At 36.4% G+C, this 27,156-nt stretch overlaps 4 protein-coding genes across 4 annotated transcripts; 3 read left to right on the top strand and 1 right to left on the bottom strand.

Moving 5' to 3' along the window:
- Window positions 1-2,207: 2,207 nt before the first annotated feature.
- On the top strand, window positions 2,208-4,847 carry LOC127787956 (laccase-17-like). The gene is made up of 6 exons (XM_052316052.1): window positions 2,208-2,403; window positions 2,509-2,660; window positions 2,738-2,982; window positions 3,070-3,198; window positions 3,306-4,277; window positions 4,474-4,847. Exons 1-6 carry the CDS (start codon window positions 2,281-2,283, stop codon window positions 4,602-4,604), a joined length of 1,752 nt encoding a protein of 583 aa, XP_052172012.1. The 5' UTR covers window positions 2,208-2,280; the 3' UTR covers window positions 4,605-4,847.
- Window positions 4,848-6,683: 1,836 nt separating this feature from the next.
- On the top strand, window positions 6,684-14,231 carry LOC127789209 (probable protein S-acyltransferase 16). The gene is made up of 7 exons (XM_052318031.1): window positions 6,684-7,135; window positions 12,255-12,347; window positions 12,430-12,531; window positions 12,715-12,792; window positions 12,930-13,028; window positions 13,152-13,247; window positions 13,501-14,231. Exons 1-7 carry the CDS (start codon window positions 6,863-6,865, stop codon window positions 13,612-13,614), a joined length of 855 nt encoding a protein of 284 aa, XP_052173991.1. The 5' UTR covers window positions 6,684-6,862; the 3' UTR covers window positions 13,615-14,231.
- A 2,606-nt stretch (window positions 14,232-16,837) lies between these two features.
- LOC127788747 (uncharacterized) lies at window positions 16,838-21,025 on the top strand. The gene is made up of 3 exons (XM_052317345.1): window positions 16,838-17,073; window positions 19,851-20,530; window positions 20,767-21,025. Exons 1-3 carry the CDS (start codon window positions 17,036-17,038, stop codon window positions 20,838-20,840), a joined length of 792 nt encoding a protein of 263 aa, XP_052173305.1. The 5' UTR covers window positions 16,838-17,035; the 3' UTR covers window positions 20,841-21,025.
- Window positions 21,026-21,242: 217 nt separating this feature from the next.
- Window positions 21,243-25,055, bottom strand: LOC127788745 (laccase-17-like). The gene is made up of 6 exons (XM_052317344.1): window positions 24,903-25,055; window positions 24,629-24,780; window positions 24,262-24,506; window positions 24,009-24,137; window positions 22,216-23,178; window positions 21,243-21,920 (listed from the first exon to the last, which is right to left on the bottom strand). Exons 1-6 carry the CDS (start codon window positions 24,999-25,001, stop codon window positions 21,790-21,792), a joined length of 1,719 nt encoding a protein of 572 aa, XP_052173304.1. The 5' UTR covers window positions 25,002-25,055; the 3' UTR covers window positions 21,243-21,789.
- Window positions 25,056-27,156: the final 2,101 nt, after the last annotated feature.

Below are 27,156 nucleotides of genomic sequence, written 5' to 3'. Positions count from 1 at the left end.
TAGGAAATTTGTTTTATGTTCTTTAATTTAGAAAAAAAAAAAATTCATTCTGAACACAATTTCTAATTTTCTATCTCTGTGAAAAACTTTTCTTGAAAACTACTCTAATTTTCCACAATTTAACAACCCTTAAGTGTTTAGGGTAAAATCATTCACTTATTTTTAAACATTTTGTCTTATTTTGTTACTAGTATGGGTAGTCCAAATCATGCGCTCGAGCCACGTGCCTATGTACTGGTCGTCTCCTTCATTCCTGTATTCATTATAGGGTCATTAAAATAGCTTGAATCTTTGGAGTTTTTTTTTTTTTTAGTTCTTTCCCCCTTTACTTGTTTCTTCTTATCTCCTTCATCTTCCTTCCTTTGCCATCAATGTGCTATAAAAAGGGTTGAAACTACATAGATGTAGTCGAGATTTCCTCGACTCCGAAGCTTGCAACTTTTGGCAAACTTTGATGTCTCCCTTAAACCTCACTAAAATACCATCTTTCTAGTGTTAGTCGATTAATTGTGTTTCACTGAGATTTGACAAAAACTCACCAAAATAACTTGATTTCTTCTTAAAAATTCTTGAGTGAACGGCCATGGTGGTGCCCTTTTTATATACTTTCTCTGGCTACCCAACTTCTTAAATTGACTAACGTGAGACCAATGATCTACTTAGAAGGTGTTTGGCTTACTGATTTGACCACTTATAACCTGCTTTTTTAGTTTATAAGCTACCTAACCTTTTTTGTTACGCATTTGTTAAAATTTAAGAGATTAAACACTGCCAAGATTATAAGCTATTTTATCACCGTTTTCAATAAATTGCTCTCTCTAGCTTTTCCAAATAAGCTCTTGGTAGCTTATTTCGTTGACCATGTAAATGACATATTTGCCCTCACACAACTTCCTAATTTTCAATTTATCCATCTCCTTTATCTCATTGCCTCTTTGTCCCCGCCTCTTTCCAACTTCGACTGTTGATGTTACCACCTCTCTCCAACTTCAGTTGTAGCCATTGCCATCTCCAGATCCTCCGTTGTCGTCGACCATTGCCTCAAGACCCATTCTCATCCCCATTAGTCGTCACCTCCAAACCCATCCCTATCGGTCGCAGCCTCTAGCCTCCATTGTCGCCTCCTCCATGTCCATAGTCGTTGTCTGCCTCTTCCATATCCGTCATGATCGTTTGCCTCTCATGCCTCCTCCATCATTTGTCGCTTCTTTCTTTATCAGTCACAACTTTGTGTATATATACATATATATAAATTATTAGTTAAAGTACATTTATTCAAATACGTTATTAACTTAAATATTACCTAACATTTAACCTTTACACAGCTTAAAAGCAAAAAAAAAACTTATAAGCCCCTTAAAGAAAAAGAGGTGGGCTAAACACCCACTTAAAGGGAGTAAGGGATGCGATATAAATTATAGAAAAATGCAAAACATTTTGAAATGGTGAGATACTAGTACGTGTGGGGTACCCTAAAATTTTTCCTTTTTTATATAATTTAGTTTCCTACCCACAAATCATCACAGTGTGGAATGGCCAGAAGCAGAGACGCGTTTTATGAGAGAAAAAGGAAGCCATCCGGGAATGACAGGGAATTAACAGCATAGACAGGAGTAAACATCAAAGCTGTTATAAGGAGCAACCGACAGCAAGCAATTCAAGGTGGTGTTAACTGCTAGCCATCTAGCTTCCTGATGTGGCTTGATTACGAAGTATTAACGGTAGGAGTCTGAAGGCTACAACTCAACCATTCCCCTGTTCTTATCCCCATAATAATTAAATATTTTGCACTTGTAATATAAGTCACCATGTCCATTTATTAATTATTCTCTTACAAGGCACGGGCCTTAATTCTTAACTCGTCAAAAAAATCGTATTTATATGCAATGTCTTTTTTTGTTTTTCTGTATAGACGTTTCACAACTTGAATCCGCTTCTATAAATATATATATATGTACATTTTACATGAACATTATGTAAAATTATTATATATGTTCTTTCATGAAAGATGGAGGAAAAACAGAGATGGAAATTAGTCTAATATAGCCTGGCTTGGCGAGCACTTAAAGTGAAATTGAGCCAACACCCTGGTTAGATGGACGAGCAATCTGCAGGCAGAGTCTTGTCTTTAGGTGATAATCACCTACTCAACCAAACGCCACAACTTCTCCAATTTCCCACCCTTTATATAACACTCTTCACGTACTCTTCTCTCCATCACTCAAAACCAAACCCACATTACCCACATAATAATTCACCTCAAAACTCATCAACCGAGATATGGGTTCTGCAGGCTCTCCGGCGGCTTTGCTCGTTCTGTTCATCAGCGCTTTGTGGGTTTTATCCGATCAGCTTGTGCTTGCAAAACATGCTAAAGGCATCACCAGACACTACAAGTTCAATGTATTACAACATTTTTAACTCGGTTTTGGTTTCATCGCTTGTTCTTGGATTTTTTTGGGATATATGTAGTAAGTTATTGTTTCTGTTTATTGTTTCCGTTTGCAGATCAAGCTGCAAAATGTAACGAGGCTGTGCCAAACGAAGAGCATTGTGACGGTGAATGGCCAGTTTCCAGGGCCTCGGATTATTGCGAGGGAAGGTGATAGGGTGCTCGTTAAGGTCGTGAATCACGTGAAGAACAATATCACCATTCACTGGTATGTTCAAATCCCGAACTAGAATTTATGTAGCCAACATTGCAAAGTTTAATGAGGTTTGGGGTTCAATTTTGTAGGCATGGAGTGAGGCAGTTGAGGAGTGGATGGGCAGATGGGCCTGCATATATAACACAGTGCCCAATCCAAACCGGGCAAAGTTATGTTTACAACTTTACCATCATTGGGCAGAGAGGAACCTTGTTTTGGCATGCCCACATCTCATGGCTCAGAGCCACTCTTTACGGACCCATGGTCATCCTCCCCAAGCGAAGGGCAGCTTACCCTTTTCCACAGCCCTACAAAGAAGTCCCCATCATATTTGGTAAACAAAAAAAAAAGAAAACTTTTTCTTGATTAGGAAAATTCAACTCAGTCTGACATCAATGGAGATTTGCTTCAAAATTTGCAGGTGAATGGTGGAAGGCAGACACTGAGACAGTGATCAACCAAGCTCAACAAATGGGGGGAGCTCCAAATGTATCTGATGCGTTCACTATCAATGGCCTTCCTGGACCCTTGTACAACTGCTCAGCCAAAGGTAAATTAATCCATAAAATTGTAACACTCAGTTCATTAAACCTGAGTGATATATCAATAAACTCTCAGTGAGATCGATTGACAATCACATTTATATAATTGTTGCAGATACATTCAAGCTGAAGGTGAAGCCAGGGAAGACATATTTGCTACGGCTGATCAACGCTGCACTCAACGACGAGCTCTTCTTCAGCATCGCCAACCACACCATTACCGTCGTCGAAGTGGACGCCATCTACGTGAAGCCATTCAAGACCAGCACAGTCCTCATTACCCCCGGACAAACCACCAACATCCTCCTAAAAACTAAACACCACTTTCCCAACACCACCTTCCTCATGGCTGCCAGACCCTACGCCACTGGCCCCGCCGCCTTTGACAACTCCACCACCGCCGGAATCTTGGAATACCACCAGCCTTCCTCCACCCCATCAAACCCTAAAAAGACCATCAAGCTTCCTCTCCTTAAACCGGCGCTTCCTATTTTCAATGACACAAATTTTGCTGCAACTTTCTCCAAGAAAGTCCGCAGCCTAGCCACCGCGAAATTCCCGGCAAACGTGCCGAAGACGGTAGACAGACACTTCTTCTTCACGGTGGGGCTAGGGATTATCCAGTGCTCTCAGAACCAGACCTGTCAAGGACCAAACAACACCAGGGTGGCGGCAGCTGTCAACAACGTGTCGTTTGTCCAGCCAAACATTGCTCTCCTTCAAGCCCACTTCTTCAATCGATCGAAGGGCGTCTACTCCACTAATTTTCCGGCCAACCCTCCATTCAAATTCAACTACACTGGCACTCCGCCCAGCAACATCATGTTGAGCACTGGCACCAAGGTGGTGGTGCTTCCATTCAATGCTACCGTGGAGCTAGTGATGCAAGACACTAGCATTATTGGCGCCGAGTCTCATCCTCTCCACCTCCATGGATTCAACTTCTTCGTGGTTGGCCAGGGTTTTGGAAACTATGATCCCAAGAAAGATCCCGCAAAGTTCAACCTCGTCGACCCAGCTGAGCGGAACACCTTCGGCGTGCCCTCCGGTGGTTGGGTTGCCATCCGCTTCCGTGCAGATAATCCTGGTAGGCCATTTTCAAATTGTCACTTAAAATACAATCAATAACAAGAGTAATCGTGTGTCAATCATTAGTATATCTGTCAATCTCAAATATAATTTTGCAACCAGATATATACAATTCCATACTATAGTAGTGTGTGTGCATATATACATAGATTATAACAAATTTTTTTATTTATATATTTATGCATAAACTTCAGGAGTATGGTTCATGCACTGCCACTTGGAAGTTCACACAAGCTGGGGATTGAAGATGGCATGGGTTGTGATGGATGGGAAGCTCCGCAATCAGAAGCTGCCACCTCCACCGTCCGATCTTCCCAAATGTTGACCAAAGTTTCCTCCGCCTCGATCCGTCTCTTCTCATTCATTTTTTCTCTTTCAATTTTCTTTCGTTTTCTCTTTTTCCAAACATCATAGGGAATTAAAGAAACATAAGGTATTCTTTTGTAGACTGTTCAGGGAATGACGATTGCTTTGGATTCCATTTTCTTGTACTCTTAGGCGTGTCGTTTAGGCTTCTAAGACATCTATCAATGGTTATCTTGCCGAACATCAATGGTCTTGTGGTGGCCTGCAGATTACATCATTTTGTCGTGAATGATCTATCCATTTTTGTTGTTAATTATTAGTCAATAGCTCAACTTTCGATCCTAACATTCCATCAGCATATATAATGATATATTTGGCACCAAACTGTAGAACAACTATACCAACACTCGGGAAATGTTATTTAGGCACTTCTTAACATTTTTAATGATATTTATATATTAATATATTATATATTTATTTTAATAAAAAATTTATTTACCAGAAAAAGACAACTTGGTATCAAGAAATCACATTCAACTTTGCCCTAATGAATGTGACATTTGGCCAGATCTGTGAAAACAGTCAAATCGATTGAAATTTATTAATCGATTAAACCAAATCAAAGAGCAATACCGAATCAAATTGATCGATTAATCTGAAAAATTGAACTAACTAATAATCAAAAAAATTAAATCCAAATCATATATAAATCGAACTGAATCTATTAAATCAAAAAATGTAAAAAAATTGAAAAAAATCAAAGTAACTGATAGAAAAAACACAAAATCAAAGAAAATAACATCGTTTTATAAACATCAAGACAATATCATTTTAAATTTTAGTCGGTTTAGTTGATTTGACTTTTTCAACCAATAAATCGAATTAAAAATTAAAAATCAAACTTTTTGAAAAAAATTAATCTAACTAAGCTGATACAAGAAAAAATCGAATTGAATTGACAAGTTCAATTAATTCAATTTAATTAGTTTAAGTAAATCGAACTTTTACTCTCCTCCACTTTTGATTACTTTTAGTTAAAAAGTTAAACATAATAATGTCCAATGAAAAAGTACAATTAGATGAATTATATACCTTGTTAATTGCAAATGTGTAATCAAAATCAACGGGCAAACCCAGATACTCAGATAAAATCATCAGTACAATAATTGTTATTATTAAGATAAAGTTTTAAAGGGTTACTAAGTTTATTAGAATCTAGTAAATTTTAATATTTAATAGGTTAATAAAATATTAATATGTCATCTAAATTTAGATGCGTAATTCTTTTTCCTCATGAATGAATCTTTTTTGGGTCCAGAATCCAAATCAATTATATATAATCAACATACTATTGAAATATAGAAAATAATAGTTTTGCAATATTCTTAATCTCTATTGGTAATAATGTGTCATTTTGGCCATAATAATATTTAATTGCCCATGTTATGCGTTAAGAGCCTCATTATAACACAAAATCCTCAAATTTTTACTTTTTCTTTTTGAATAATATGAATTATAGTGAATTTTGTTCTTTTTTCATCTAAGATAATTTGTGAACTTATATGCGTTTTTTTCTTTTTTATTCTTTGTAGGTGTGACAAAATTTATTATTATTTTTATTTTGTATTATGAGAGTGTTTTGACATTGAGGTGGGAGATAGTCGAGTTGACTTTGACCTTCAACTCTAAAATTGAGTACTTGGTAATATTTTTATTTCTTATTAAATATTTTTATACAATCAAACTCATTTAACTCACCTCACATTGCCTCACCTCAACACAATCTATTGGTATTTATTTAATTAGATCACAACTAATTAACTCATAGCCAATTTCTTAACTTTGAATTTAATTTGTTAAAAAATAGTAAAAAAGATAAATTTGTTAAAAGTAATTTTAATTTCGAATGGGAAATTAATAGTCAATACCTGACTTAAAAAAAAAAAAGAAAAAGAAAATATACAACGCGAGGGGAAACAAACAAAATAGAGAATTTAAAACTCCCGAGATTCGTAAAAAGAAAGCAAAGGGAAGCCCACAATGGTAAATTGACGCGCCAACGACACCGCTCTTTGGCTTCTGGATTAGCTGAGAGCCCCCTTCCCACCGTCCCCACAATCCCCCAATTCTCCTATTTATTTCCAGAACCACCCCGCCGCGCCCCTTTCGCTTTCATTTTCACCCCTACCCCAAACCCCCCGCCGGAGACGCCGCCGTGGCCACCAACCGCGGGTGGCTCCGAACCCTTTCACGCAACCGCCGCTGCCCCATCAAGAAATGAAGCGTCGCTTCCGGTTCTCTCTCCCCGTGACGGTGGTGGTGACGGCGATCGGGTATATTTACGCGTCGACGGTGTTCGTGTTCGTGGACCAGTGGTTTGGGCTGGGGACCTCGCCGGGGATCATGAACGCCGCCGCCTTTACCACCGTGGCCATCATGTGCGCCTTCAACTACGGCATCGCCGTCTTCACGGATCCGGGTCGGGTGCCGGCCACATTTATGCCCGACATCGAGGATCACGATAGCCCCATCCATGAGATCAAGCGTAAGGTAATGTCTTCCTCGCAGCCATTGACTTTTTTTTACCTATTTGTTCCGTTTATTGTTGTCTGGCTTGATCTTGTATTTGTTAAATTTCGTTTTTGTAATGTATAAGTATATAATGCAGATTTACATGTATATACAACAGGAAGTAGATTTTGTTTGACCCTAGATCTTTGGGATAACAATATGATCACTTGAGGCTCTGAATAATCTTGTATGAATTATGAATATAGATTTTCTTTGGATGCAAATTTTTGAGGATTAAAACCCGATTTAGATCAAGTTCAAGGCCTTAAAGCCATGAGTGAGATTGTGGGATCTATTTGCATAGCGATATGATGATTACTAGAGGCCAGAATATTCGGGTTTCACTTTGTCAATTGCTTGAATCTGAGCTTATCTCTGATTATTGGTTGATTGAAAAAATGATCTCTCGGGCTTGCTGGGTGATCTTGGTGTGAACGACTTCAGTTCTGTTGGCTTGTAAGGTTCCTTAAATATATATATATATATATATATATACACACGTGAATATTAATTTATTCACTATTTAATTTTCACTAATTTATGGCTAATTATCTACGTGAATATGTCTAAATAGATTTCCAAACTGGTGGATAGTTATGAATTATGATTTCAAGGTGAAGCGCTTTTGGGTGAATATTAAGGTACTCAACTTGATTCAGAAGGCCTTAGTTATAATCCATTGTGTTTTGCTAATTATGGATATATGATAGTATGATATTGATTAATATTTTATGAAGCCTGTACAACTTCTCTCTCTCTCTGGTTTTTTTTTTTTTGGGGGGGGGGGGGGGGGGGGGGGGGGGAACTATGTGGCAATCTGGTACACGTTTTGTTCTGTTTTATTTCATTTTGTTTGTTGAACAAAGAAATTCGGAATCTCTATACCATCTGTGGATATTTAGGGAGACACATAATAATTAAAGAGAAATTGCACACACATAAAAGAGAAAAGAACATGTGAATATTTAATGTAGTGTAGTCTTTGAATAGACCTACACTCGTGACGAAGGGTTAATTTAGTAATTACCATAGATACAACTTTTGAATGGTAAAACAGAAAACCCTCTCTCAACTCATACCATCCCAATAACCTGGTTAAATTGTCTTTTAGTTATGTTTGGCTATCATATTGAAATACTATGAAGCATGGACACTCTATAGGGGTTGCTGTAGCGGTGTTGCCAGCATGTTGGACAATCCAACATGCCTTAGATACATGTTGGACATGCCAACACTTTCTTAAAATTTTTTAGAAGGATACAAGAGGGGACACATGTGTCCCCTATGCAGACACTTTGAAGACTAAAACATAAGGGTTTTCTTTTGGCTTTTCAGCTTTCTGACCTAACAATTGCATGATTCTTTGGTTTTCCCACATTTTGATTGCATGATTGCTCAGTTTCATACCCTTCATGCTTCTATTCTTTAGCTCTTTAAAGATCAATTGGATTATTAAGGAGAAAGACAATTGGACCGTGAGTTGATTGCTAATTAGATTAGAGTTATTCATTTGGAATTTTGGCTTATGAATTTTAAATGCATATTTATGACTTTGGAATATAGTTTTGGTACCCTGTTATGTAATTAAAAATATAAAAATGTATTTTATTAATTAATGTCTCTCAACCGTGTTGTGTCCTACTTTTTTGGAAAAATGTCGTGCTTCCATGCCCTGTGTCACCGTGCCTGTGCCCATGCTCCATAGATGAAATATACAAAAATCTATTTTGAGAAGTTTATTTATAGGTAATAACCTCTTCAGGTTTTTCTATTCTTATTTGTAATTGGTTTCTCATTCCTACCTAGATTTGTTGTGTTTATTTTTTTTTTTAATGAAAAACATATTCCTGTATGATATGGGATTTAAGGAATTATCCAGTTATTCATCTGTTGACTCAAATTTGCAATGCACTCAATTTCATAAGATAGTGTGAGTTGGGAACTTGGAAGCATCCTTTTTTGTTGATGCTACTTGCATAAACGAAATGGACACCATCACAAAAATCTCGACAAGTAGCATCCTACAGATCTTTTCCATAGTTGATCAACACAATAGCTGATACACTCTCAGTTATCAGTCAATTTTGATGATCAAAAGCCATTGTTGCTGATGATATCACAAGGGAGTCTTAGCCATTGTAATAGCATTGAGCCAATCACTGTAAGCAGCCTTTTCACTAGGTGGATATGAAGATGATGAAAATGGCAGCAATGGCATTGAATATGCAGGTCATGGTATGCAGGACAGGAAAGGCATGCATTTCTGATTAAAAAAAAAAAACTTAAACGAGAAACCTTGAACTAGAACATAGTATGTATCATGCTATTGAGATCAGTGTTATTCATGGGTTTAATCAAAAGAAGGGCACTGTCATTGCTGGATTTATTTATGTGATGGGTTATACAAAGTTGTCACTTCATGGTTTGACACGGGTAAGTCTGATTTTGGAGGATACAAGTATAGGCTTATGAGAATGGTAGTCGACCACAAAAGAGTAGTGCAACTCCAAGGTTTGTCGCAAGCCTTGGGGGCCTTTTCTTGGTAGAGAGAGTAATGGAATGGAACCAAAAAGATTGAAGTAGAATGTAAGGCACATTTCCTTATTTGGGAAAGATCAATGGAAATGGATGTAATGAAAAAACATTAAATAATAGATGACAACTATTACCCACTTAATGCAAATATATAGTTTTGTTAAGTAGAAGAGAAAATTTAAGCTTTCATAAAATTATTAAGATTGATGTTGTCAACACACAAATAAAGTTATTTTTTATTCATTTTCATTCCATCAATTCTCTCCAAATATGGGAGAGAGAACAAATTAGAACATGGAGGAAAATGGACAGAAAGTGTTTCCATCCATTTCATTTCAATTTCGTTACTTTTGTCCAAGATCAACCAAAATATAATGCATTAACACAGGCTCAACCAAAACACAAAGCAGAAAATGTATGTACATTTTTAGTTTTACAAAGTTATTACACCTGCTCTTTTCTTAGTATCAAATATTTGGCGGAGCAGCCCTTACAACCCTATATATCAGTTCTGAATGCTATGTGAAAATATATACTATACATGCAAAAAATTTGAAAAACAGGGTTGTGGAGGGTGGGGGGCATGGTCCCCCACCCCATGGACCTCCTGCCCATGCTTTTATCTCTTACAAATGAGCAAAACCCCCTTCCTCCCATTTCAATTTTGACCATTTACATTCCAACCCCTCTTCCAATCACACTATTAAGACCATACAAAATCATTTGTTAGACTAACTAATTATGTTAATCTAAATATTTATGAGGATATAGAAATATTTTTTATTTTTTTATTTTGGTACCAAAATAATGATTTGGAGCCCATGTTTTAAAAATATATTGTTATAGTTATATTTCCTCCTCCCTATTATGGAGAAAAGGAAGGATATAATTGCACTAGTTGGTGTGATGATAATTAACTCCGTGTTTTAAAAAATAGGAGTTTTGTTTCTTTATGATCAAGATAGTATTCCCAGGAGAGGCAAGCCAATAGTATATAAATGTGTGTGTGTGTGTGTGTAGGAGCCAATGTTCTTGCCCTACCTTTTGTAGACGTGCCAACCGGAAGAGGTTCAAGAATAGGTTTGAAGTGTTATGGGAAATCAATTGGGGAATTAGACATTATAATTGATTGAACTGGGGGCTTTTATTTGTGAGCACACTGGAGGTTTCTTTTTTTCTCATTAGGGAGCCAGCCTAGATTGCCTCTGTGTTGGTTTCTAAAAGATGGATTAAATGGTGGATTTGACACTAGGTGTAAGATTTGAATATTAGTTATCATGATTTAAATTTTAATTTTATGGATTCATTACAACAACAATCCTATCGATAAATTAATAATTTATGGATTCAGTGCTTCCATTTTTCAAAATACAAATGCAATCATTCTTGTACCAAGTAATAACATCCTTCCTTTTCTCCATTATAGGTAGGAGGAGCAAATATAGTTAGTACCAATATGGTCATTAATCATTTTATATGGCCTCATTCAAATGAACTGGAAAGACTTTTTCCCTCTTCACAGTATCCAAATTAACATAACTTGCTAATTTGATCAATGATTGTGCAATAGTCCTAAGGCTTGCAGGAAACCTAAGAGTAGCACTTCCCCTTTGTGGTTGATTTTGATTATCCAAGCTCGCAGCAAACCTTAGACTAGCAATTCCCCTTTTGGTGTTGATTATCCATTTTCATAAACCTGTACTTGTATACCCCAAAATCGGACTTACATTAAACCATAAAACTGTCAACTTTGTATAACTCATCATACAAATAAATCCTGTGGCGTTGGCACCCTTCCTACTTATGATCAAGTGCACGAATAATCCTTTCCAATGCATACTGCACTCCAGTGCAAGGTTTCCTCCTTGAAGTTTCTGACCTAAACATTGCCTGCTTTTGTTGTACTGCCCGACATGACTAGTATATATGATGAAATTAACCCCGTCTTTGTCATTTATGTATCCACCTGATGACAAGATTATGCTTCTAGCAATCAACTCACCATTGGGGTTGCCCATCAAAAGATAGACAAGCAAAAGCAGGGGTAAATTTGTCCATTGAATCTTTTTTAACAGCAAGTTAATAATGAGCTGCTTGCTGTAATTTCTGAAAAATGAAGGATGTTATTTAATTTAGCTTAACCTCAAGGGTGTCGATTGTATTTTACTCAAAATAAAATAAAAGGATGTTTTTACTTTATGTGAAAATATTAGATAAAGTAAAAGACTGAGTCCTATCTTATATCTATTATCCTCCCCTTCTTTTTAGTGATCTTAGTGTAGATATAAGATATCACCTGAAGTTGACTTCAGGCATATCCAGAGCTTCTGGGTTTCTGACCTTGGGTAATCGGGCTGTTAATGGACTCTTGTAAGTTCTTGGAGAATAGTGGAGCCCTTGTAGGTCATCTTGAAATTATTTTTAACTTGACTGCCTATAATACATATAATCCTTAGTTACATGAATTAATAAAAATAGATAGAAAGGCAACTAGCTGAATTATTTATAAGAAGTTTGAAACTTGACCGTGATAGACTGACATCTATATTGAGTACTTTTGCAGGGTGGGGACTTAAGATACTGCCAAAAGTGTTCTCATTACAAGCCTCCCCGTGCACATCATTGCCGTGTATGTCAACGATGTGTATTGCGAATGGTATGCATCATTTTTGTTATCATTGATGCCTTTTTGTCAGTATCTTCATTTATATGTTAATTTGCTGCCTCATGAATGTAAGGATCACCATTGCATATGGATGAATAACTGCGTGGGCCATGCAAACTATAAGGTCTTCTTCATTTTTGTTATGTATGCTGTAATTGCATGCATTTACTCCCTGGTAAGTTTGAACTCTCACTCCTATTATCTTTGTCTATTCTGAAATCCATGGAGCATTTTAGTTCTTTTATTTGTAATGGGTATCAAACCTCTTGCTTTCTGATGGTTTTTGCTACTTGATGTTATTTAATGGAGAAGGCTCAAGAAAATGAAAATATCATCCTATTTGTGTACTATTTTCCAGATTTTGCTTGTGGGCAGTCTAATGAGTGATTCAGAAAAAGATGAGGAGGAGACCGAAGGCTCATTCAGAATTATATATGTAAGTGTACCCAAAATCTGTATGTACTTAACTTCGCCAAGAAAAAGAAAAAGAGGAGAAAAGAAAAAAAAAATTCTTTGTTATTTTTGTCACAATCTGTCAGTTATGTCAGTTCCCTTACAAGGTCTGATGCCCAGGTTGTTTCCGCGCTGTTGCTTGTCCCTTTGAGCGTGGCTCTAAGTGTTCTTTTGGTTTGGCATATCTCCCTGATTCTGCGAAATAAGACTACGATTGAGGTTCATGGATCTTGGCCTTTTCCCCCATTTTTCAGAAGTAGATGTTTGATGTATATTTCGTTCTTCGTATATTTTGTCACCAAACCTGTTTTTGTGATTGTAATAGTTTTCTATGCTTTTCAGTACCATGAAGGAGTGAGAGCCATGTGGCTAGCAGAAAAAGGAGGGGATGTGTACTCACATCCATATGATCTTGGCACTTACGAAAATTTGATTTCGGTAAAGACTCACTGCCAACCTCTGCTTCCACTCTTCCCCTGAAAAAAAAAAAATGGTGTTTCACTGACTATGAGGAGCTTAAATGTCTTAAACCCTCTGATCAGATAGCTCATTTAAAATGCTGTTTTACTGGGTAGTAAGTAAAGAATTTATTGTCAGACCTCCTGAATCTAATCAAATTGCTCTTTGTTGTCAACCCATAATGGATTTCCGACTGTTTCTAGCTAACGTAATTTGCTACTGGCCGCTTCAGGCTCTGGGTCCAAACGTACTGTGTTGGGCATGCCCCACATCTGGGCATGTTGGCTCTGGTCTTCGTTTCCGGACAGTATATGACACAATGGCCAGCGCATCGGCATCTCCATGAGTTCCAATGTTGATTGCTTGTGGAGCTTTTGTTGGCAATGAGACTATGGACTCTTTTAGCTAAGAAGCAAATGGTGCATGCTGATCTTGTGATGGAGGGGCATTCATTCATTCCCCGTACCAAGTAGTTCTGTAGCAAATCGGCTTGCGGGAGTTGAGAGAAGGAAGTAGACAAGGCCCAAACTATCACTTGGTGAGTAGAAAGTTCTTGAAGCAGATTCCATTCGAGTAAGGTGATTTCGAGATTAGTGCCATGGGCGCCCTTGGGTTGATCGCTATTGTTATACAGTAACAGAGCATGGCAAGTTTTTGAAGCGTTGAGATGAAGTTTAGTATGGTCTGGTCTGGTGATTATATACATATATTTATATATATGGATAGTGTAGAGTTTAGTTGTCATCTTCTGCTGATACATCATGTACAAAGAGGGAAACATCATCCCAGCTAACAGCCCATGAGCTCAGTTGAAAGAGAGTTGTTGAAGATTCATTGAGATTGTAACTTCTTCTTCTTCTTTATAAACATGTAGCTGTAATCTCTACCTCTTGTAACTTGGGCAGAATTGACAATGTTACTATGGCAATGTAAATTGTTCCAATACCCAACCCCATTCAGTCACCTTCCTTGTTTTGTCTAATTTTGGAAATTCTAGGATATGCAACTCCATGGCTTCCTTTGTTAATGGAATTCTTTTTATCACTCTCTTCTTGTCTTCCAAACTTAATAATTTGATTTTTACCCAATATATATATATATATATATATATAACCCTAGTGATAGAGAGGTGAGGTGTCAACATGAGAGAGAAAAAGACTCATCTTCTACATATATTATCCAACGGTGGTGGCATAAACAGTCGAGCCCATCAATTCTTGGATGTCTTGCTCTTTTACTTCGTTATTACTATTTTAAGAATCTGTTAAGATTGATTTGATAAGGTAACTTAGTAATTTTAACTAATAATAAGGAAAAGACACTATAAAATCATGTGTCTATCTGTAATCAGTTTTAAATAATAAAAATCCACGTGAATACAAACCCAAGAGGCGTTCGGCATAGGAGAAATTTTAAGATTCTTGAGAATGTTAGGTTAGGAATCTGTATTCTTATATTTGGTACAATTTTTTTATAAAAAGAATCTTGAAAAATATGATTCTGGGAAATGATTTTTAAGTAACTTTTCCACAAAAAAATTTTCATGGGGTTGGGAATCCAAGTTTCTCATGGACTTAAAATATTTTTAACAAATAAAAAGACTAAACCACTCCTTACTCTTTTATAACCCTATACAAACATATTATATATATATGTATATATATAATATATTTTTATTAAATATATTATATATTATAATATATTTATATTATTTATTATAAAATATTATATATATTAAAATAGATATTCATACAAACATATATATTATATATATATACACATGCATATATATACATAATGTATAAAAAAAAAAGATATTTTTTTGACTTTCTTAAGATATTGTGGGTCCCAATATTTTATATAGTAGAGAAAATTTATCATTTTTATATAAAAAATTAAATAAGGGTAATTTTGGAAAAAGAATATGAATTTTCAAGAATGTTATATTTAAACCAAACACAGGAATGTAAGATTCTTAGACAAGAATACTTAACATTCCTGAGAATATTTAAATCTAACCAAATATAGAATTTCATAAATCCTAAGAATTAAAGATTTTCAAGAGCATTCCCAACAATCATGAATTTCAGAAATTTAAAAACTTCTCTCGTACCAAACGCCTCCTTATAGCATGAGTGACAACAACGGTGACTTTGTTTCCACTAGCTCATCATCATCTCTTCCCTCCCTTTTCACCCATTTTTCGGCAATGTTGGGTTCATTTGTAGCGATTGAACCCAACATCCTTGGGGATAACTTAGGGTTCATCTTTGGGCTATTGGGATTCAAGCTAAATCTCACTGGCCTTTACCTCCATTTCTCTCTCTTTCTGTCCTTCCATCATTTCTTCATTCTCTATTCATAAGTGGGATAAGTATCAATCATTCATCCCCTCATATTCTGTCGGGCCGGGTGTGAAGGCGCCTGGGGTGAGCGATTCATCTTTTGGGATAAGTATCAATCATTCAATTCAATTCATCTTCCATTCTCTATCCTTCCTTCATTCTCTATTATTAAGTGGCAAAGTGATCAACAATTTATTTCTATCTTCTACTTTCTATAAATTGTTTTTGGGGAGAGGTAGCAAATTTACATGGATGTAATGTTTATCGAGAATCAGAGCAGATCTGGATCTAGGAATCTATGTTAGGAAAAGCTCAAATTTAAAAAATTAAATATAATAAAATTCTTATGTAATTAATGATAAAATTTAATTTTTAAAAATTATTATTTGAACTTGTTTGAAACTAATGATAAGATTTGTGTGGGTTTGATGTTAAACTTATAATTTTTTACTTATAAATGGATTATGGGCAGGAATTAAAAAGTGCATATCATAAAAGTTGTAATTTTTTTTTTTTATCTCTAAAACATAAGTTAAGTGACGGATAAGTAATAGATTACGAGTTTAATACTTGACTTATACAAAGACTAAAGACCTGCCTACGATTTAGCTTTTCTGTTAAAATCGAGAACACGAGCTATAAAAGATTTTATAAGGACGATAATCCTAAATTATAATTTTTTTTGAATTGAGCTATTATTAAATTTGTTTTTGTACCAAAAAATTGATAGTGAGCTCTTCTGAGCCCAAGACACCTCATTGATAGATCTGACCATGTTGAGAATCAATTATTAATTATATATATATACACAAACGTGTATTTTTGTAGTTTAGGAGAGTCGATCATAAAAATAATTTACTCTTTTATTAATAATAAAGATGTATAAATTGTAATGGATGAAGTTTTTGGTGATTTTTATCACCTTTTTTTTCTTGCACCTTTTTTACTTATTTTCACTTAAAAACAAACAAACCAAAGAAAAATTAAATTATAAAAAAATAAATAAATAAGATATTTCACCCAATCCATGATTTTCTCCAATCTGAAGGGGAAAGAATCATTTTCCTTCCTAAAAATAACAGGAAAGAAATTTGACTTGTAAGGTTTCGGCAAATGTTAAAACCGGATTGGTATAGAATGCACGCGCTCAAATGAGATTGGTTCTTGGAGCTTTGATCAAAGTCGATTTAGAGAGAGAGAGAGAGAGAGAGAGAGAGAGTGTGGCAGTAAAAGGATGGAAGAAGAGTGGGGGGAGAGAGAGAGAGACAGAAATTATAGGAGTGGGGAAGGCAGGAATGGGATAACGTGGGGAAGAACCCGAAACCAGGGAACTGGTTGATGAACTCAGCTGGATCGTGTTTTTGGAGCTCACTTATTATTTTGTCTGATTCATAGATACAAACCCTTCTTCTCACGGTGGCCATGGACGAACACAACACCTGCCCTTCTCACAAAAACAGGTTTGGGTTCTGGGTTTTTTCCCGTTTCTCCCTGTTCTGGCTCGGTATTCTTCTCGGTTTTGTTCATTCAAATTCTTCACGTTTGCTCTTGACCTTATCGTGGTTCTTCGTTTCAAGCTATGATATTGGATTAAAACATAGGAAGGTTGGATCTGAGACTGAGGGTCTTTGTCCTTTTGATTAGTAAGTCTTGGCTGAGTACGGGTTCTTACTTTTCTGTCTAGGATTTCTGTGGGGGTACCTAAAATCCATCTAATTATTTGTTTCCTTGAATCTACTACCCACCCCTCTCCGTTCAAAACAACGAAGAGAATCTATGATCATATACTCTTGCTGCTGCTTAATTAATTGCTAAAAATCTAGTCGACGCGGGTGAGATTAAGTTGGAATACATCCACTCAAGTTTGGGAGCTGACGGCACAACAGTGCAAATATGATTGCCGATTCCTAATGATCCACCCATCCTGGTTTCTTACACTCCCCATGATATTCAGGCAATAATTTATGTCTCGTGTAAAAATGTTTTAACTTTCTTATGCTTCTCAGTCCTCAAGAGAGGAACTGTATTCATTTCAGTTTCTGTGGTTAATAAATAACAATCAGCTGAGATTTCATTTAGATTTAGCTCGGCTTTGGATGGGAACTAAATAATGAGGAATTGGCATTCCTTGTAGGGTTAGTATATCTTGCTTTCATAGAGCTAATTGTAGATCTAAAAGAAGATAAATCTCACCTTGTGGTTGCTTTGGAAAGGGAATTTTGGTAGCATAGCATCTCGATGGCCTAACTAGTTAGGGGTTCATTGAAGTCCCAAGGATATCACTACATCAGTTGAAAGATAAGCACAACAAGAACAAGCATTTAGTGCAGCATTGACCTTGTACTATTGTAGTCTATATGTGATAAGTTGGAACATAGAATCTGAAAATTCTAGGAGCCCTAGATTATGAATATGCCATAGAGCTGCTCTAGATAATGGCCTAGGATTTCTTCCTGGACCAGACACTTTTTATGATAAATCCCTTCTGTAAAACTCAATAGCAAGAAAAATCTCTACTTTGATATGGGGCAAAAGCGAAACTTGTACTTTAATGGGAATCAGGACTTGATCGACCTCCAAAATTTTGCAGATATGATATGCTAAGGATGATTGACCAGAGCTTGTTTGGGTTTTCTTTTTTTTTTTTTAATCTAAAATCTCTGAACACATTTCAATGGTCTTCTTGCGATTGCTTTGGCAGAGGAGTCATTCGGAGAGCTATTGAGCACTCTTCTAGCAGTGGCTATTATTGAGGAGGAATTAAAACTGCCTTAAGCTCCTCTTTTAGTGGTGGCTTCTGTTTTTGATGCATTGGAACACTGTTCTAGCGTCCTTCTAGTGTCAAGTACTACTATGCAGAGAATCTGACACCCCCCCCCCCCCCTCCAAAAAAAAAAAGACTCAAAAATAGTACCTTAGCATTCCTTAACATTATTTTAATTATTTACAACATTTATACAAGCGCTACAAACTATGTTTGAAAAGGATAATTTCTTGCACTATTTAACTCACAAGTTAGCTAATCTAGACTTAACTGAAACAACATCTTTGCATGCAGGGTAGGTTGTTTATTTGAAATTTCAAAAACCCCGCCACTAGTGAGAGTCCGGAAACATTGAACTACCTCACGTTACAGATTAAAAAGGTCAGTTGAGGTCAAGGATGCGCTGATGTCATTTGCAGTGCAAAAAGCTTTGATTATTGGAGGGAGCAGTGCAGTGATGGTTGGTCTGTATAGTTCTAAATTTGGAACTGAACTTACAAAAGGAAGTAAGTTGCAGTTATACAGGGTAACAATACATTTCCAGTGCAAGAAACTCCGTACTTTATGAGAGTCTATTCGTTTGCATCCTTACTTTTATTTTATAGCGAGTCAGTTTCTACAACTCAAACCCATGAACTTTCTGTCACTAAGGAGCAACCCTACTTTACCAGCAGTAAGAAATTCATCCTCTTCGTGGAAAATATTTTCCATAGACATGAAAAGCTGGAAATAGACTATATGGAGGGAAATTCAAATAGGAACAGTGAGAAAGAGTGTGGGGCTCTGTGTTCTCCTCACATTTGATGCTTTAAATAAGCAACAAACAGCAGTGTGGCATTGGCACTAGAAAATTTTTGTATCACTGTGTCCTAAGATTTAGAGACTCAATCAACTCCTAATCCACATGTTGTGCACGTGAAACACAACCAGAAAATCCATAGAACAGGTCAGCACTAATATTTGCTGCCTATATTTTCCCAATCAAAAATTAACCTTTCACTGGCTCATGGGTTACAGTGACATTCCAGTTTTATCTATTAACCACCCTGAATTCTTTTCCTTATCCAAATGTCCCTTTTTTCAATTTTAATATGCTTGCAGGTAAGGTAGAATTTACGTAGCCAACCCCATCTAGTGGGATAAAGTCTTGCAATTGTTATTGTCATCTTTGTAAGATGCTTGCAGGTAAATGTTTCAATACTTGAATGACATTCTTACCTTTATAACTACTGTACTCAAATTGGATGGAATTGATCAATGATCAATCTGTGAATAGAGTTAAGAACTTCATGTCCTTCTCATGTTCTTGTTCTTTTATCTGTTTTGGTTTTAAGTCTGCATCTGCCATAATAAGCTGTTCGTATTATTTGGCAATCTTTTATTAAATATTTAAATACATTTCCAAAATTACTATTGCCAACATATGTTATCAATAATTTAGATGTTTTCCCGACATGTTTGTTGTAACCGCAGTATTAGTGTCAACAAAGTGTTGCAATCCAGCATTGCTTACCTGAACAAGAAGAGAAAATTTCAATCAGAGCAGTTGGGCTTGCCTTTATCAAAGCATCAATGCTGGGATCCAAGCTTCGGTGCGGAGTATGATCCTCCATACAATAAAAACCTGATAGTACAGGACTTCAGTGTGCATGCAATGAAAGATAAAATTATTGCTGGTGCAAGTGATGACGGATCAGAACAACTCTCGGCAAAAGACAGCAATAGTTTCGGTGGAGATACTGACTCTTCCACATCAGAATCTTGTGAAGTTAAGACTCAGTCAGAGTATCCAAAGGCATATCCTTCTGACAAGCCCTCAACTTCATCTGTTAATTGGGGCAGTAGCAGTTATATAAACAGCCTTTATTCTTTTGACAGCAGATCAATTACAAAATTGGGGGCTGAGAAAGACCAATCACCATATACTGGTCGAGGCCATAATCTTCCTCATAATGATTTTGGACTGCACTCATGCCTGAATTTTGATGAGCACCTCTTAGAAGTTGGGAATCACATAGATAGTAGCTGTTTAGAATATGGAAATGACATCATTGACCAATCTACAGATAAGGAACTTGAGGATATGCTCTATTCCAATGGGACAGCACCAAATAATTGTGTTCTTTCATCTGGAAGATGGAATGTCAACCAAGGTAATGTAATATTTTACTTAAATCTCCAAGCATAGGAGGATTACTATACCAATTCATGATCTTGCCTTCTCTGTCTTTTCATTTTCTTTCATCTCACTAACCACGACCACGTATCAAGCATTTATCTCACCATATGGGGTCAGCTATATGTAATTTAGTTCATCAATCCTCTTTTTTTTCTTTTATCCATCATCATATCTTCTGTCCTTATGATATTGCCATTGTTTTGAGTGCAGAGGATCAATCAAGCACCAAGAATCTGACCATTGACAAAGAGTTCGAGCAGTACTTCTCCATGCTTATGCTGTAACAGAGATTACTCATACATAACCACTGAAACACGCTGTACCTTTAAAAAGATATCTGTTGTATATATGCAAGCTTTTGTGCCCGACATGAGAATGTAAACAGAGTTGATTATTTTCTGACAAATGCTACATTATCTGGCTTAGGGCTTGTATTATGTCTATGGGGTTTGTACACCTCCAGTTCATCTGATCTGCCTTTAATCTTGGTTCTTAATGCTGGTCCACAAAATTATAGATACGGAATCCCTTGGGTTGCACAGAGTTTTTTGCACATGTTCGGCAACTTGGGTGCCGCAAGGTTTCGCGTTCAAGACTAAATCCGTGCAGATTGTGTATTATTTATGTCTAATCAAGGGGCGAGGGCACGGGTTATGACTCGGACTTATCCGTCCACCATTTTGACCCAATGTGGGGGACGGTAGGTTATAAGGAGAAGGTGATGGTCTAGTGTGTATTGGGGCTTCCTCAATTCCTATGTTAAAAAAAGAAAAAAAAAATTATAGGTACGGATTGGTTCCCAGGAAGGAGTGGAGACCCACTCTGCGTGATTTTCTCAAACACCTATCGTGCCAGTTGCTTGCAGTGAAGGCCAGTAGAACTGTAAATTAAGATCTACGTTTACGTGAAAAACATCACCTACCAACAGAAGATTGAGACAATCCAGTCTTATTTCGCTGTCTTAAGCTGCGGTTGCTATCATCCAAAAGTCTTCAATTAGCTCGAGAATCACCGCTTGGATCCCAAGCAAAATCATAACAAGGAAACAATTCCAAGTTATAACAAATGAGTCAAAATAGAGTTTAACATCAAACAGTGAGGTCACTGAACGCGGAATTCACTCTTCACCAAATGAAGTACTGTTGCGCAGAAGGAAATCAAACGGCAAAAGTGGGTGCTCTGAAATTGCGACATTTAATAGGGTGGGGGGGATCCGGACCCAGCTGGTCAAATTTAGCACTTGGGAAGATCAGGCGGCGGAGGGGGCAGCTTCTGGTTCGGATGGGGGCCATCCAGGACGATCCATGCCATCCTCAACCCCCAGCTTGTGTGCACATCGAAGTGGCAGTGCATCAGCCATACCCCTGTAATTCCATGCAACCAATATATCATTTTCCTACACAATGATGTAGCTATACCAATGTTTAATTTAATTAATTAAAAGCGCTCTTTCCCTGGTTTTGGAATGTCTGAGTTTTGACACACTAGTGAATAATCACGGTCAGTAAATAATCACTGAGAGCTTTATAATTAATTATGTTTTTTTTATCATCAAGGTTGCAGTGTGTTCTGTGGGTGATTGCTTGTTTGACCGCTGGTCCTTAATTATCCCCAATGAAAATTAAATGCGAGTTAGGTTTAGGAAAGGCAAATTCAAACCTGGATTATCTGCAAGGAAGCGAATTGCAACCCATCCACCAGAGGGAATTCCAACTGTGTTCCTCTCCATGGGATCCACCAGGTTGAACTTTCCCGGGTCCTTCTTCAGGTCAAAGTTCCCGAACCCTTCCCCAACCACAAAGAAATTGAAGCCATGGAGATGAAGAGGGTGGCTCTCAGCTCCAAGAATTGTAGTGTCCTGCATCACCAACTCCACACTGCTATTAAACGGCAGCACCACCGCCTTAGTCCCATTGCTCACCGCCGTGTTGTTCGGTGGCGAACTTCCCGTGTAGTTGAACGGAAACGGCGGCTTCGTGGGAAAATCAGTGGTGTAGACCCCGTTGGATTGCCCGAAGAAGTGAGCTTGCAGCATAGCCGTCGATGGAAGATTAAATGAAACATTGTTAACCGAGCTTGCAAATTTTGTGCCGTTCGGGCCCTGGCAAGTCATGTTTCCCGGACAAGGACTGGAGCCCAGTCCAACAGTGAAAAAGAAATGTTTGTCCACAGTTTGTGGAACGTTTGCCGGGAATTCGGCAGTGGCTAGGCTTCGAAACCTGCTCGTGTAGTTGGCTACAATGGCGGTGGCGTTGATGGGCGGAAGAATTGGTTTGAGAAGGAGAAGTTTGTTAACAGAAGAGTGGTTATGTGGGTTCGAGTATTCGAGTATTCCGGCCACCGTGGAGTTGTCGAAGGTGCCCTGGCCGGTGAAGTACGGCCGGGCCATCATGAAGAAGGTGGCGTTGGGGAAGAAGGGCTTGGTTTTGAGAAGCACGTTTTTGGTCTGGCCTGGTGTCATCAGTATCATGTCTGTGGTGAAGGGTTTTACGTAGACGGCGTCGGATCCCACGACGGTGACGGTGTGGTCGGCGATGCTGAAGAAGAGCTCGTCGTTCATGGCGGCGTTGATCAGGCGAAGCATATATGTCTTGCCTGGCTTCACCTTCAGCCTAAATGTATCTGCAACAAACATGAGAAATTAAAGACTTAGTGGCGTTCCTTGATCAAGAAATGGGATGGTAAAGCCAAGTTATAGAATGCTTCTTTTACTTCTATTCTTATGACATATTTGTTAAGTTTATTTAAAAAATTTTAGAAAAATTATTAATGACAAAAAAAAAAAGACATTTATATTCTCTAATACATTTTAAAAAAATTAACTAACTTGATAAAAATTTTAAAATATTTTCCTGTTTTATTTTGATCATTCCATATCTTGATCCAAAATATATTTCAACATTATCTTGATAACTCTTATCTTACTTATTTTAACAAACGCCCTTTTAATAAATATGGTTACAGTTTTAGCCTCTTACATATACCAAAAAAAAAAAAAAAAAATGAGAAAATCTATGTTTGGCTAACACAAACATTTGGTCCTCAAAAGAATTCTCTTAAAAAAAGATTGTTACTTACCAATAATACACAACGTTTTAGATTATAGATTTTTATATGGAAAGTGAATTCTTTATTTATTTGATTAGGGAAAGTTGTGATTTAAAAATAAAAAAACTATTCTTTTTCTTTACGAGAATTTTTTTTAAAATTAAATAATACTGCGATAATACATACATACATACAGACATCTATATATATATATATCTGAAATGACAAATGCTTAAAAACTCATATAGTGGCAGAGTTAAAACAGAATTTTTGTTTGGGTTAAATTATAAGAATTATAATTATTTATAGTAATATATATAAAAAATAATAAATAATAAAAAAATCAACTGAGCCAAGACTCTAACTGACCAAAACGTGGCTCCGCCACTGAGCTCATAGTTTACCTTTAGAGGAACAGTTGTAGAGGGGACCGGGGAAGCCATTGATGGTGTAAGCATCTGAAACATTGGGTCCGGCTCCAGTTTGAAGAGCCTGGTTGATCACAGCCTCAGGGTCTACATTCCACCACTCTCCTGCAATCCTCAAAAACCCCAAAAACAAAAGCTCAATATATATATATATATATATAGCACCGTATATATTTAACACTACTTCTCTGCATCAAGGTAGGCTTTAGTTTGTGGTATAAATCATTACCAAAAATCACAGTGACTTCTTTGTAGGGTTTTTCAAATGGGTAGCTCTCGTTTCGCCTGGGCAAGATGATGAGAGGCCCATGAAGGGTTGCTCTTAGCCAGGAGATATGAGCATGCCAGAAAAGCGTCCCCCTCTGGCCGGTGATCGTGAAGTTGTATGTATATGTCTGCCCGGTTTGGATAGGGCACTGTGTTATATAGGCCGGCCCGTCAAACCAACCACTTCTAAGTTGCCGGACCCCATGCCTTCAATAAAAATATGTGAATTATTCAGACCGAAGACTCAAACACCGGATGCTACTTACAAAAAAACAACAAAAAAGATAAATAGAATGTTGAATTGGGTTGGTTTAGGTGTGGTTCCATACCAATGAAGGGTTATGTTGTGAGAGACATGGTTAACCACCTTAACAAGGACTTGATCGCCTTCCCGCGCCACCAGCCGCGGCCCCGGAAACCTCCCGTTCACGCTTACGATGCTCTTTGTGGTGCATAATCTTGTCATGTTTTGTGATACAATCTGATGCATGAAATGGGAAAATATTGACTAATTAAAATGAGAAGTAATTGTTGAATGAAAGAAATTTGTCAAAGTACGTAAAGTTCTTAGTCCTAGGCTCTATATAGCTAGCAAGTAATTACATTGAACGTGTAATGCCTTGTTTTGCAGAATGCAAATTCTGGCAATAGGAAAAGGAGACAAAAACTACATAGTAGAGATGCCATGGAAGGAGAGCCCATCTCTCTCTCTCTCTCTCTGTGTGTTGTTCAGGAACAATTTGATCGATGTGGAATGCTAATTAACGAGTTGGGAGGCTAAAATTATGTGTATATATATAGCTGAAAATTAGGTAATGAGACAAGCCATGTGGCCAGCGGAGGGAAAAGAGAAGGAAATATCATTTTCATGGTTGAGGTGGTGAGCTTGAGCGATCCTCTTCGATTTTGGTCAAGCTTAATTTTAGAGTGTTAATACAGTAAGAGTGATATAACTCTTCAATTAATATTTGATTACCTCAAGGACCTGCTAGTTTTCCTTACATGTTCAGCTAGTAGGAGTGGATTAGAATTACCATATTGTCCTGGATTATAGGATTAATAATGCTATTACTGTTTAGATAATATTCTTTATAAAAAAAAAAAAATCTGTAAAAACTATCATTTCGATTCCCATCACTGAAAGATTCGAACCTAGTAATTAAACATTATAAAGTGGAAAATCAAGTTACTCTCTAACTAATCTTCTTAATTAGCTAGGGAATATATATATTTGTCCATCAGGAGCGTTGGCTATCCACAGCAGATTCAGAAACAATGAATGTGGTTTTTGAAGATCTGGCCGGTGGACTTTGCCCGGAGGAAATTAATTAAGAGTAATAATTTTTTAATTATGCTTAATTGTAAAAGTATGAAATTTTAACGTAGAATTAAGCATATATATGCGATCAAATAAAAGAAACCCTCTTCTCTAGCATTAGGATTCAGGTTAATTTATTAATGAATCTCTACATTATCTTTCAAGAAAAACAAGGGAAAATAAAACAAAAAGGGATTCAGGTTCATTAACTTATGTAAAAGTAAAAAAATTAAAATGGATATTTTTTAAGCTTAATTTTAATGTATTAACGGTGTAATAAATTGTGTACATCTAAATTATAAGATGCATCCACTATTAGCTATAGTAGATTAATACACAATTTGTACAAGAATCATAAAATACTCGCACAAATAACTATATTAATTAAATAAGAATTGTCTTTATATAATTTTCAATGATATCATAAAATAATTAGATTGTAAAAAATCTAGCAGAATGATTTAAAGAGAGTTCCCAGATAATGAACTCGAGGAAGGTAAACTATAAATTAATATGATAAAAGTAGTCAAAATAAACGAACACCTTTAATAAAAAGAATTTCTTTGTTTGTCCTAATTTTTATTTTTACTCTTATGACACAATAATCAAATCTAATTTAAATTCTATTTAAATATTTTAACATGTTCCATTAACACAGTAAAAGGTTTATACGATATATCGGTGTGAAAGTATAGGAGATCCACAAGAAAATGAAAATGAAGAGTACTTAGGACAATTCAAGTGGTAGAAATTAAAAAAATAATAATAATTGATAATGGTGAAGCTAATTAATTAGGTGAGTAGTTGCAGGATTTTCTTTTACTCCAACGTAAAACTGTAAAAGGAAGTCTCTCTACCCCCCCCCCCCCCCCCCCCCCCCCCCCCCCCCCAATGCAGATCTTCCAGAAGTCTTTGAAATCAAGGAAGCTATTTAAAACTGGCTAGGTATTCATCTTATGATCATGATGATGCAGTAATACAGAAAAAACAATCAAATAAAATTAAGAAAAGACAACAAATTAGAAGTGGGAAAATAATTGTGTTAGGGAAGACGCTTTGAAGAAATTATCTTTAGGATAGTATCTCCAAGTAGATGGAAATGTTCATGAAAATTCTAACCCCACGATACAATGCTTAAATAAAAAATCAAAATTACACTTTTTAAACTTTCTATTACCAAGAACTCAAAACCCACTAATTAAAAGCAATAAGAGAGTAAAGAAAAGAGATAATAATTATTAAAAAAAAAGAAAGAAAAATTATTTTTACACATTTTTGCACCATGTTTGTCCAAATCTATTTATAGACTATAAAAGGGTGCCTCCCAATTATTAGTGATAGTGTCTAAAATGCTAGATTTATACTTCATGATTGGCACTTGTGATGTATTCTTAATATTAATATAAGATCATATCTTCATTCATATTTCTTTATCTAATCTTTATGAATGAGTCCCTAGATTTTCTGCTAGAAGTCATATTCTTAAAGAGTTAAGATTGTATGACGTGGATTTTTAGTTCAAAATTTTTTAAAGGTATT

The sequence above is a fragment of the Diospyros lotus genome, chromosome 13, assembly GCF_014633365.1.
Source record: "Diospyros lotus cultivar Yz01 chromosome 13, ASM1463336v1, whole genome shotgun sequence".
NCBI lineage: Eukaryota > Viridiplantae > Streptophyta > Magnoliopsida > Ericales > Ebenaceae > Diospyros > Diospyros lotus.
This window is presented reverse-complemented; position numbering and strand designations above follow the sequence as displayed.

Excerpts from the sequence above, each read along its gene's own strand:
- LOC127787956 (XM_052316052.1), top strand. The coding sequence starts at position 2,281 with ATGGGTTCTGCAGGCTCTCCGGCGGCTTTGCTCGTTCTGTTCATCAGC. Across the intron at positions 2,661-2,737 it reads AACAATATCACCATTCACTG|GCATGGAGTGAGGCAGTTGA; the intron begins GTATGTTCAAAT and ends TCAATTTTGTAG. Across the intron at positions 3,199-3,305 it reads GTACAACTGCTCAGCCAAAG|ATACATTCAAGCTGAAGGTG; the intron begins GTAAATTAATCC and ends TAATTGTTGCAG.
- LOC127789209 (XM_052318031.1), top strand. The coding sequence starts at position 6,863 with ATGAAGCGTCGCTTCCGGTTCTCTCTCCCCGTGACGGTGGTGGTGACG. Across the intron at positions 12,348-12,429 it reads AACGATGTGTATTGCGAATG|GATCACCATTGCATATGGAT; the intron begins GTATGCATCATT and ends CATGAATGTAAG. Across the intron at positions 12,793-12,929 it reads GCTCATTCAGAATTATATAT|GTTGTTTCCGCGCTGTTGCT; the intron begins GTAAGTGTACCC and ends TCTGATGCCCAG.
- LOC127788747 (XM_052317345.1), top strand. The coding sequence starts at position 17,036 with ATGGACGAACACAACACCTGCCCTTCTCACAAAAACAG. Across the intron at positions 17,074-19,850 it reads TGCCCTTCTCACAAAAACAG|TATTAGTGTCAACAAAGTGT; the intron begins GTTTGGGTTCTG and ends TTGTAACCGCAG. Across the intron at positions 20,531-20,766 it reads AAGATGGAATGTCAACCAAG|AGGATCAATCAAGCACCAAG; the intron begins GTAATGTAATAT and ends TTTTGAGTGCAG.
- LOC127788745 (XM_052317344.1), bottom strand. The coding sequence starts at position 25,001 with ATGGGCTCTCCTTCCATGGCATCTCTACTATGTAGTTTTTGTCTCCTT. Across the intron at positions 24,507-24,628 it reads CACAACATAACCCTTCATTG|GCATGGGGTCCGGCAACTTA; the intron begins GTATGGAACCAC and ends TTTTTATTGAAG. Across the intron at positions 23,179-24,008 it reads CTACAACTGTTCCTCTAAAG|ATACATTTAGGCTGAAGGTG; the intron begins GTAAACTATGAG and ends TGTTTGTTGCAG.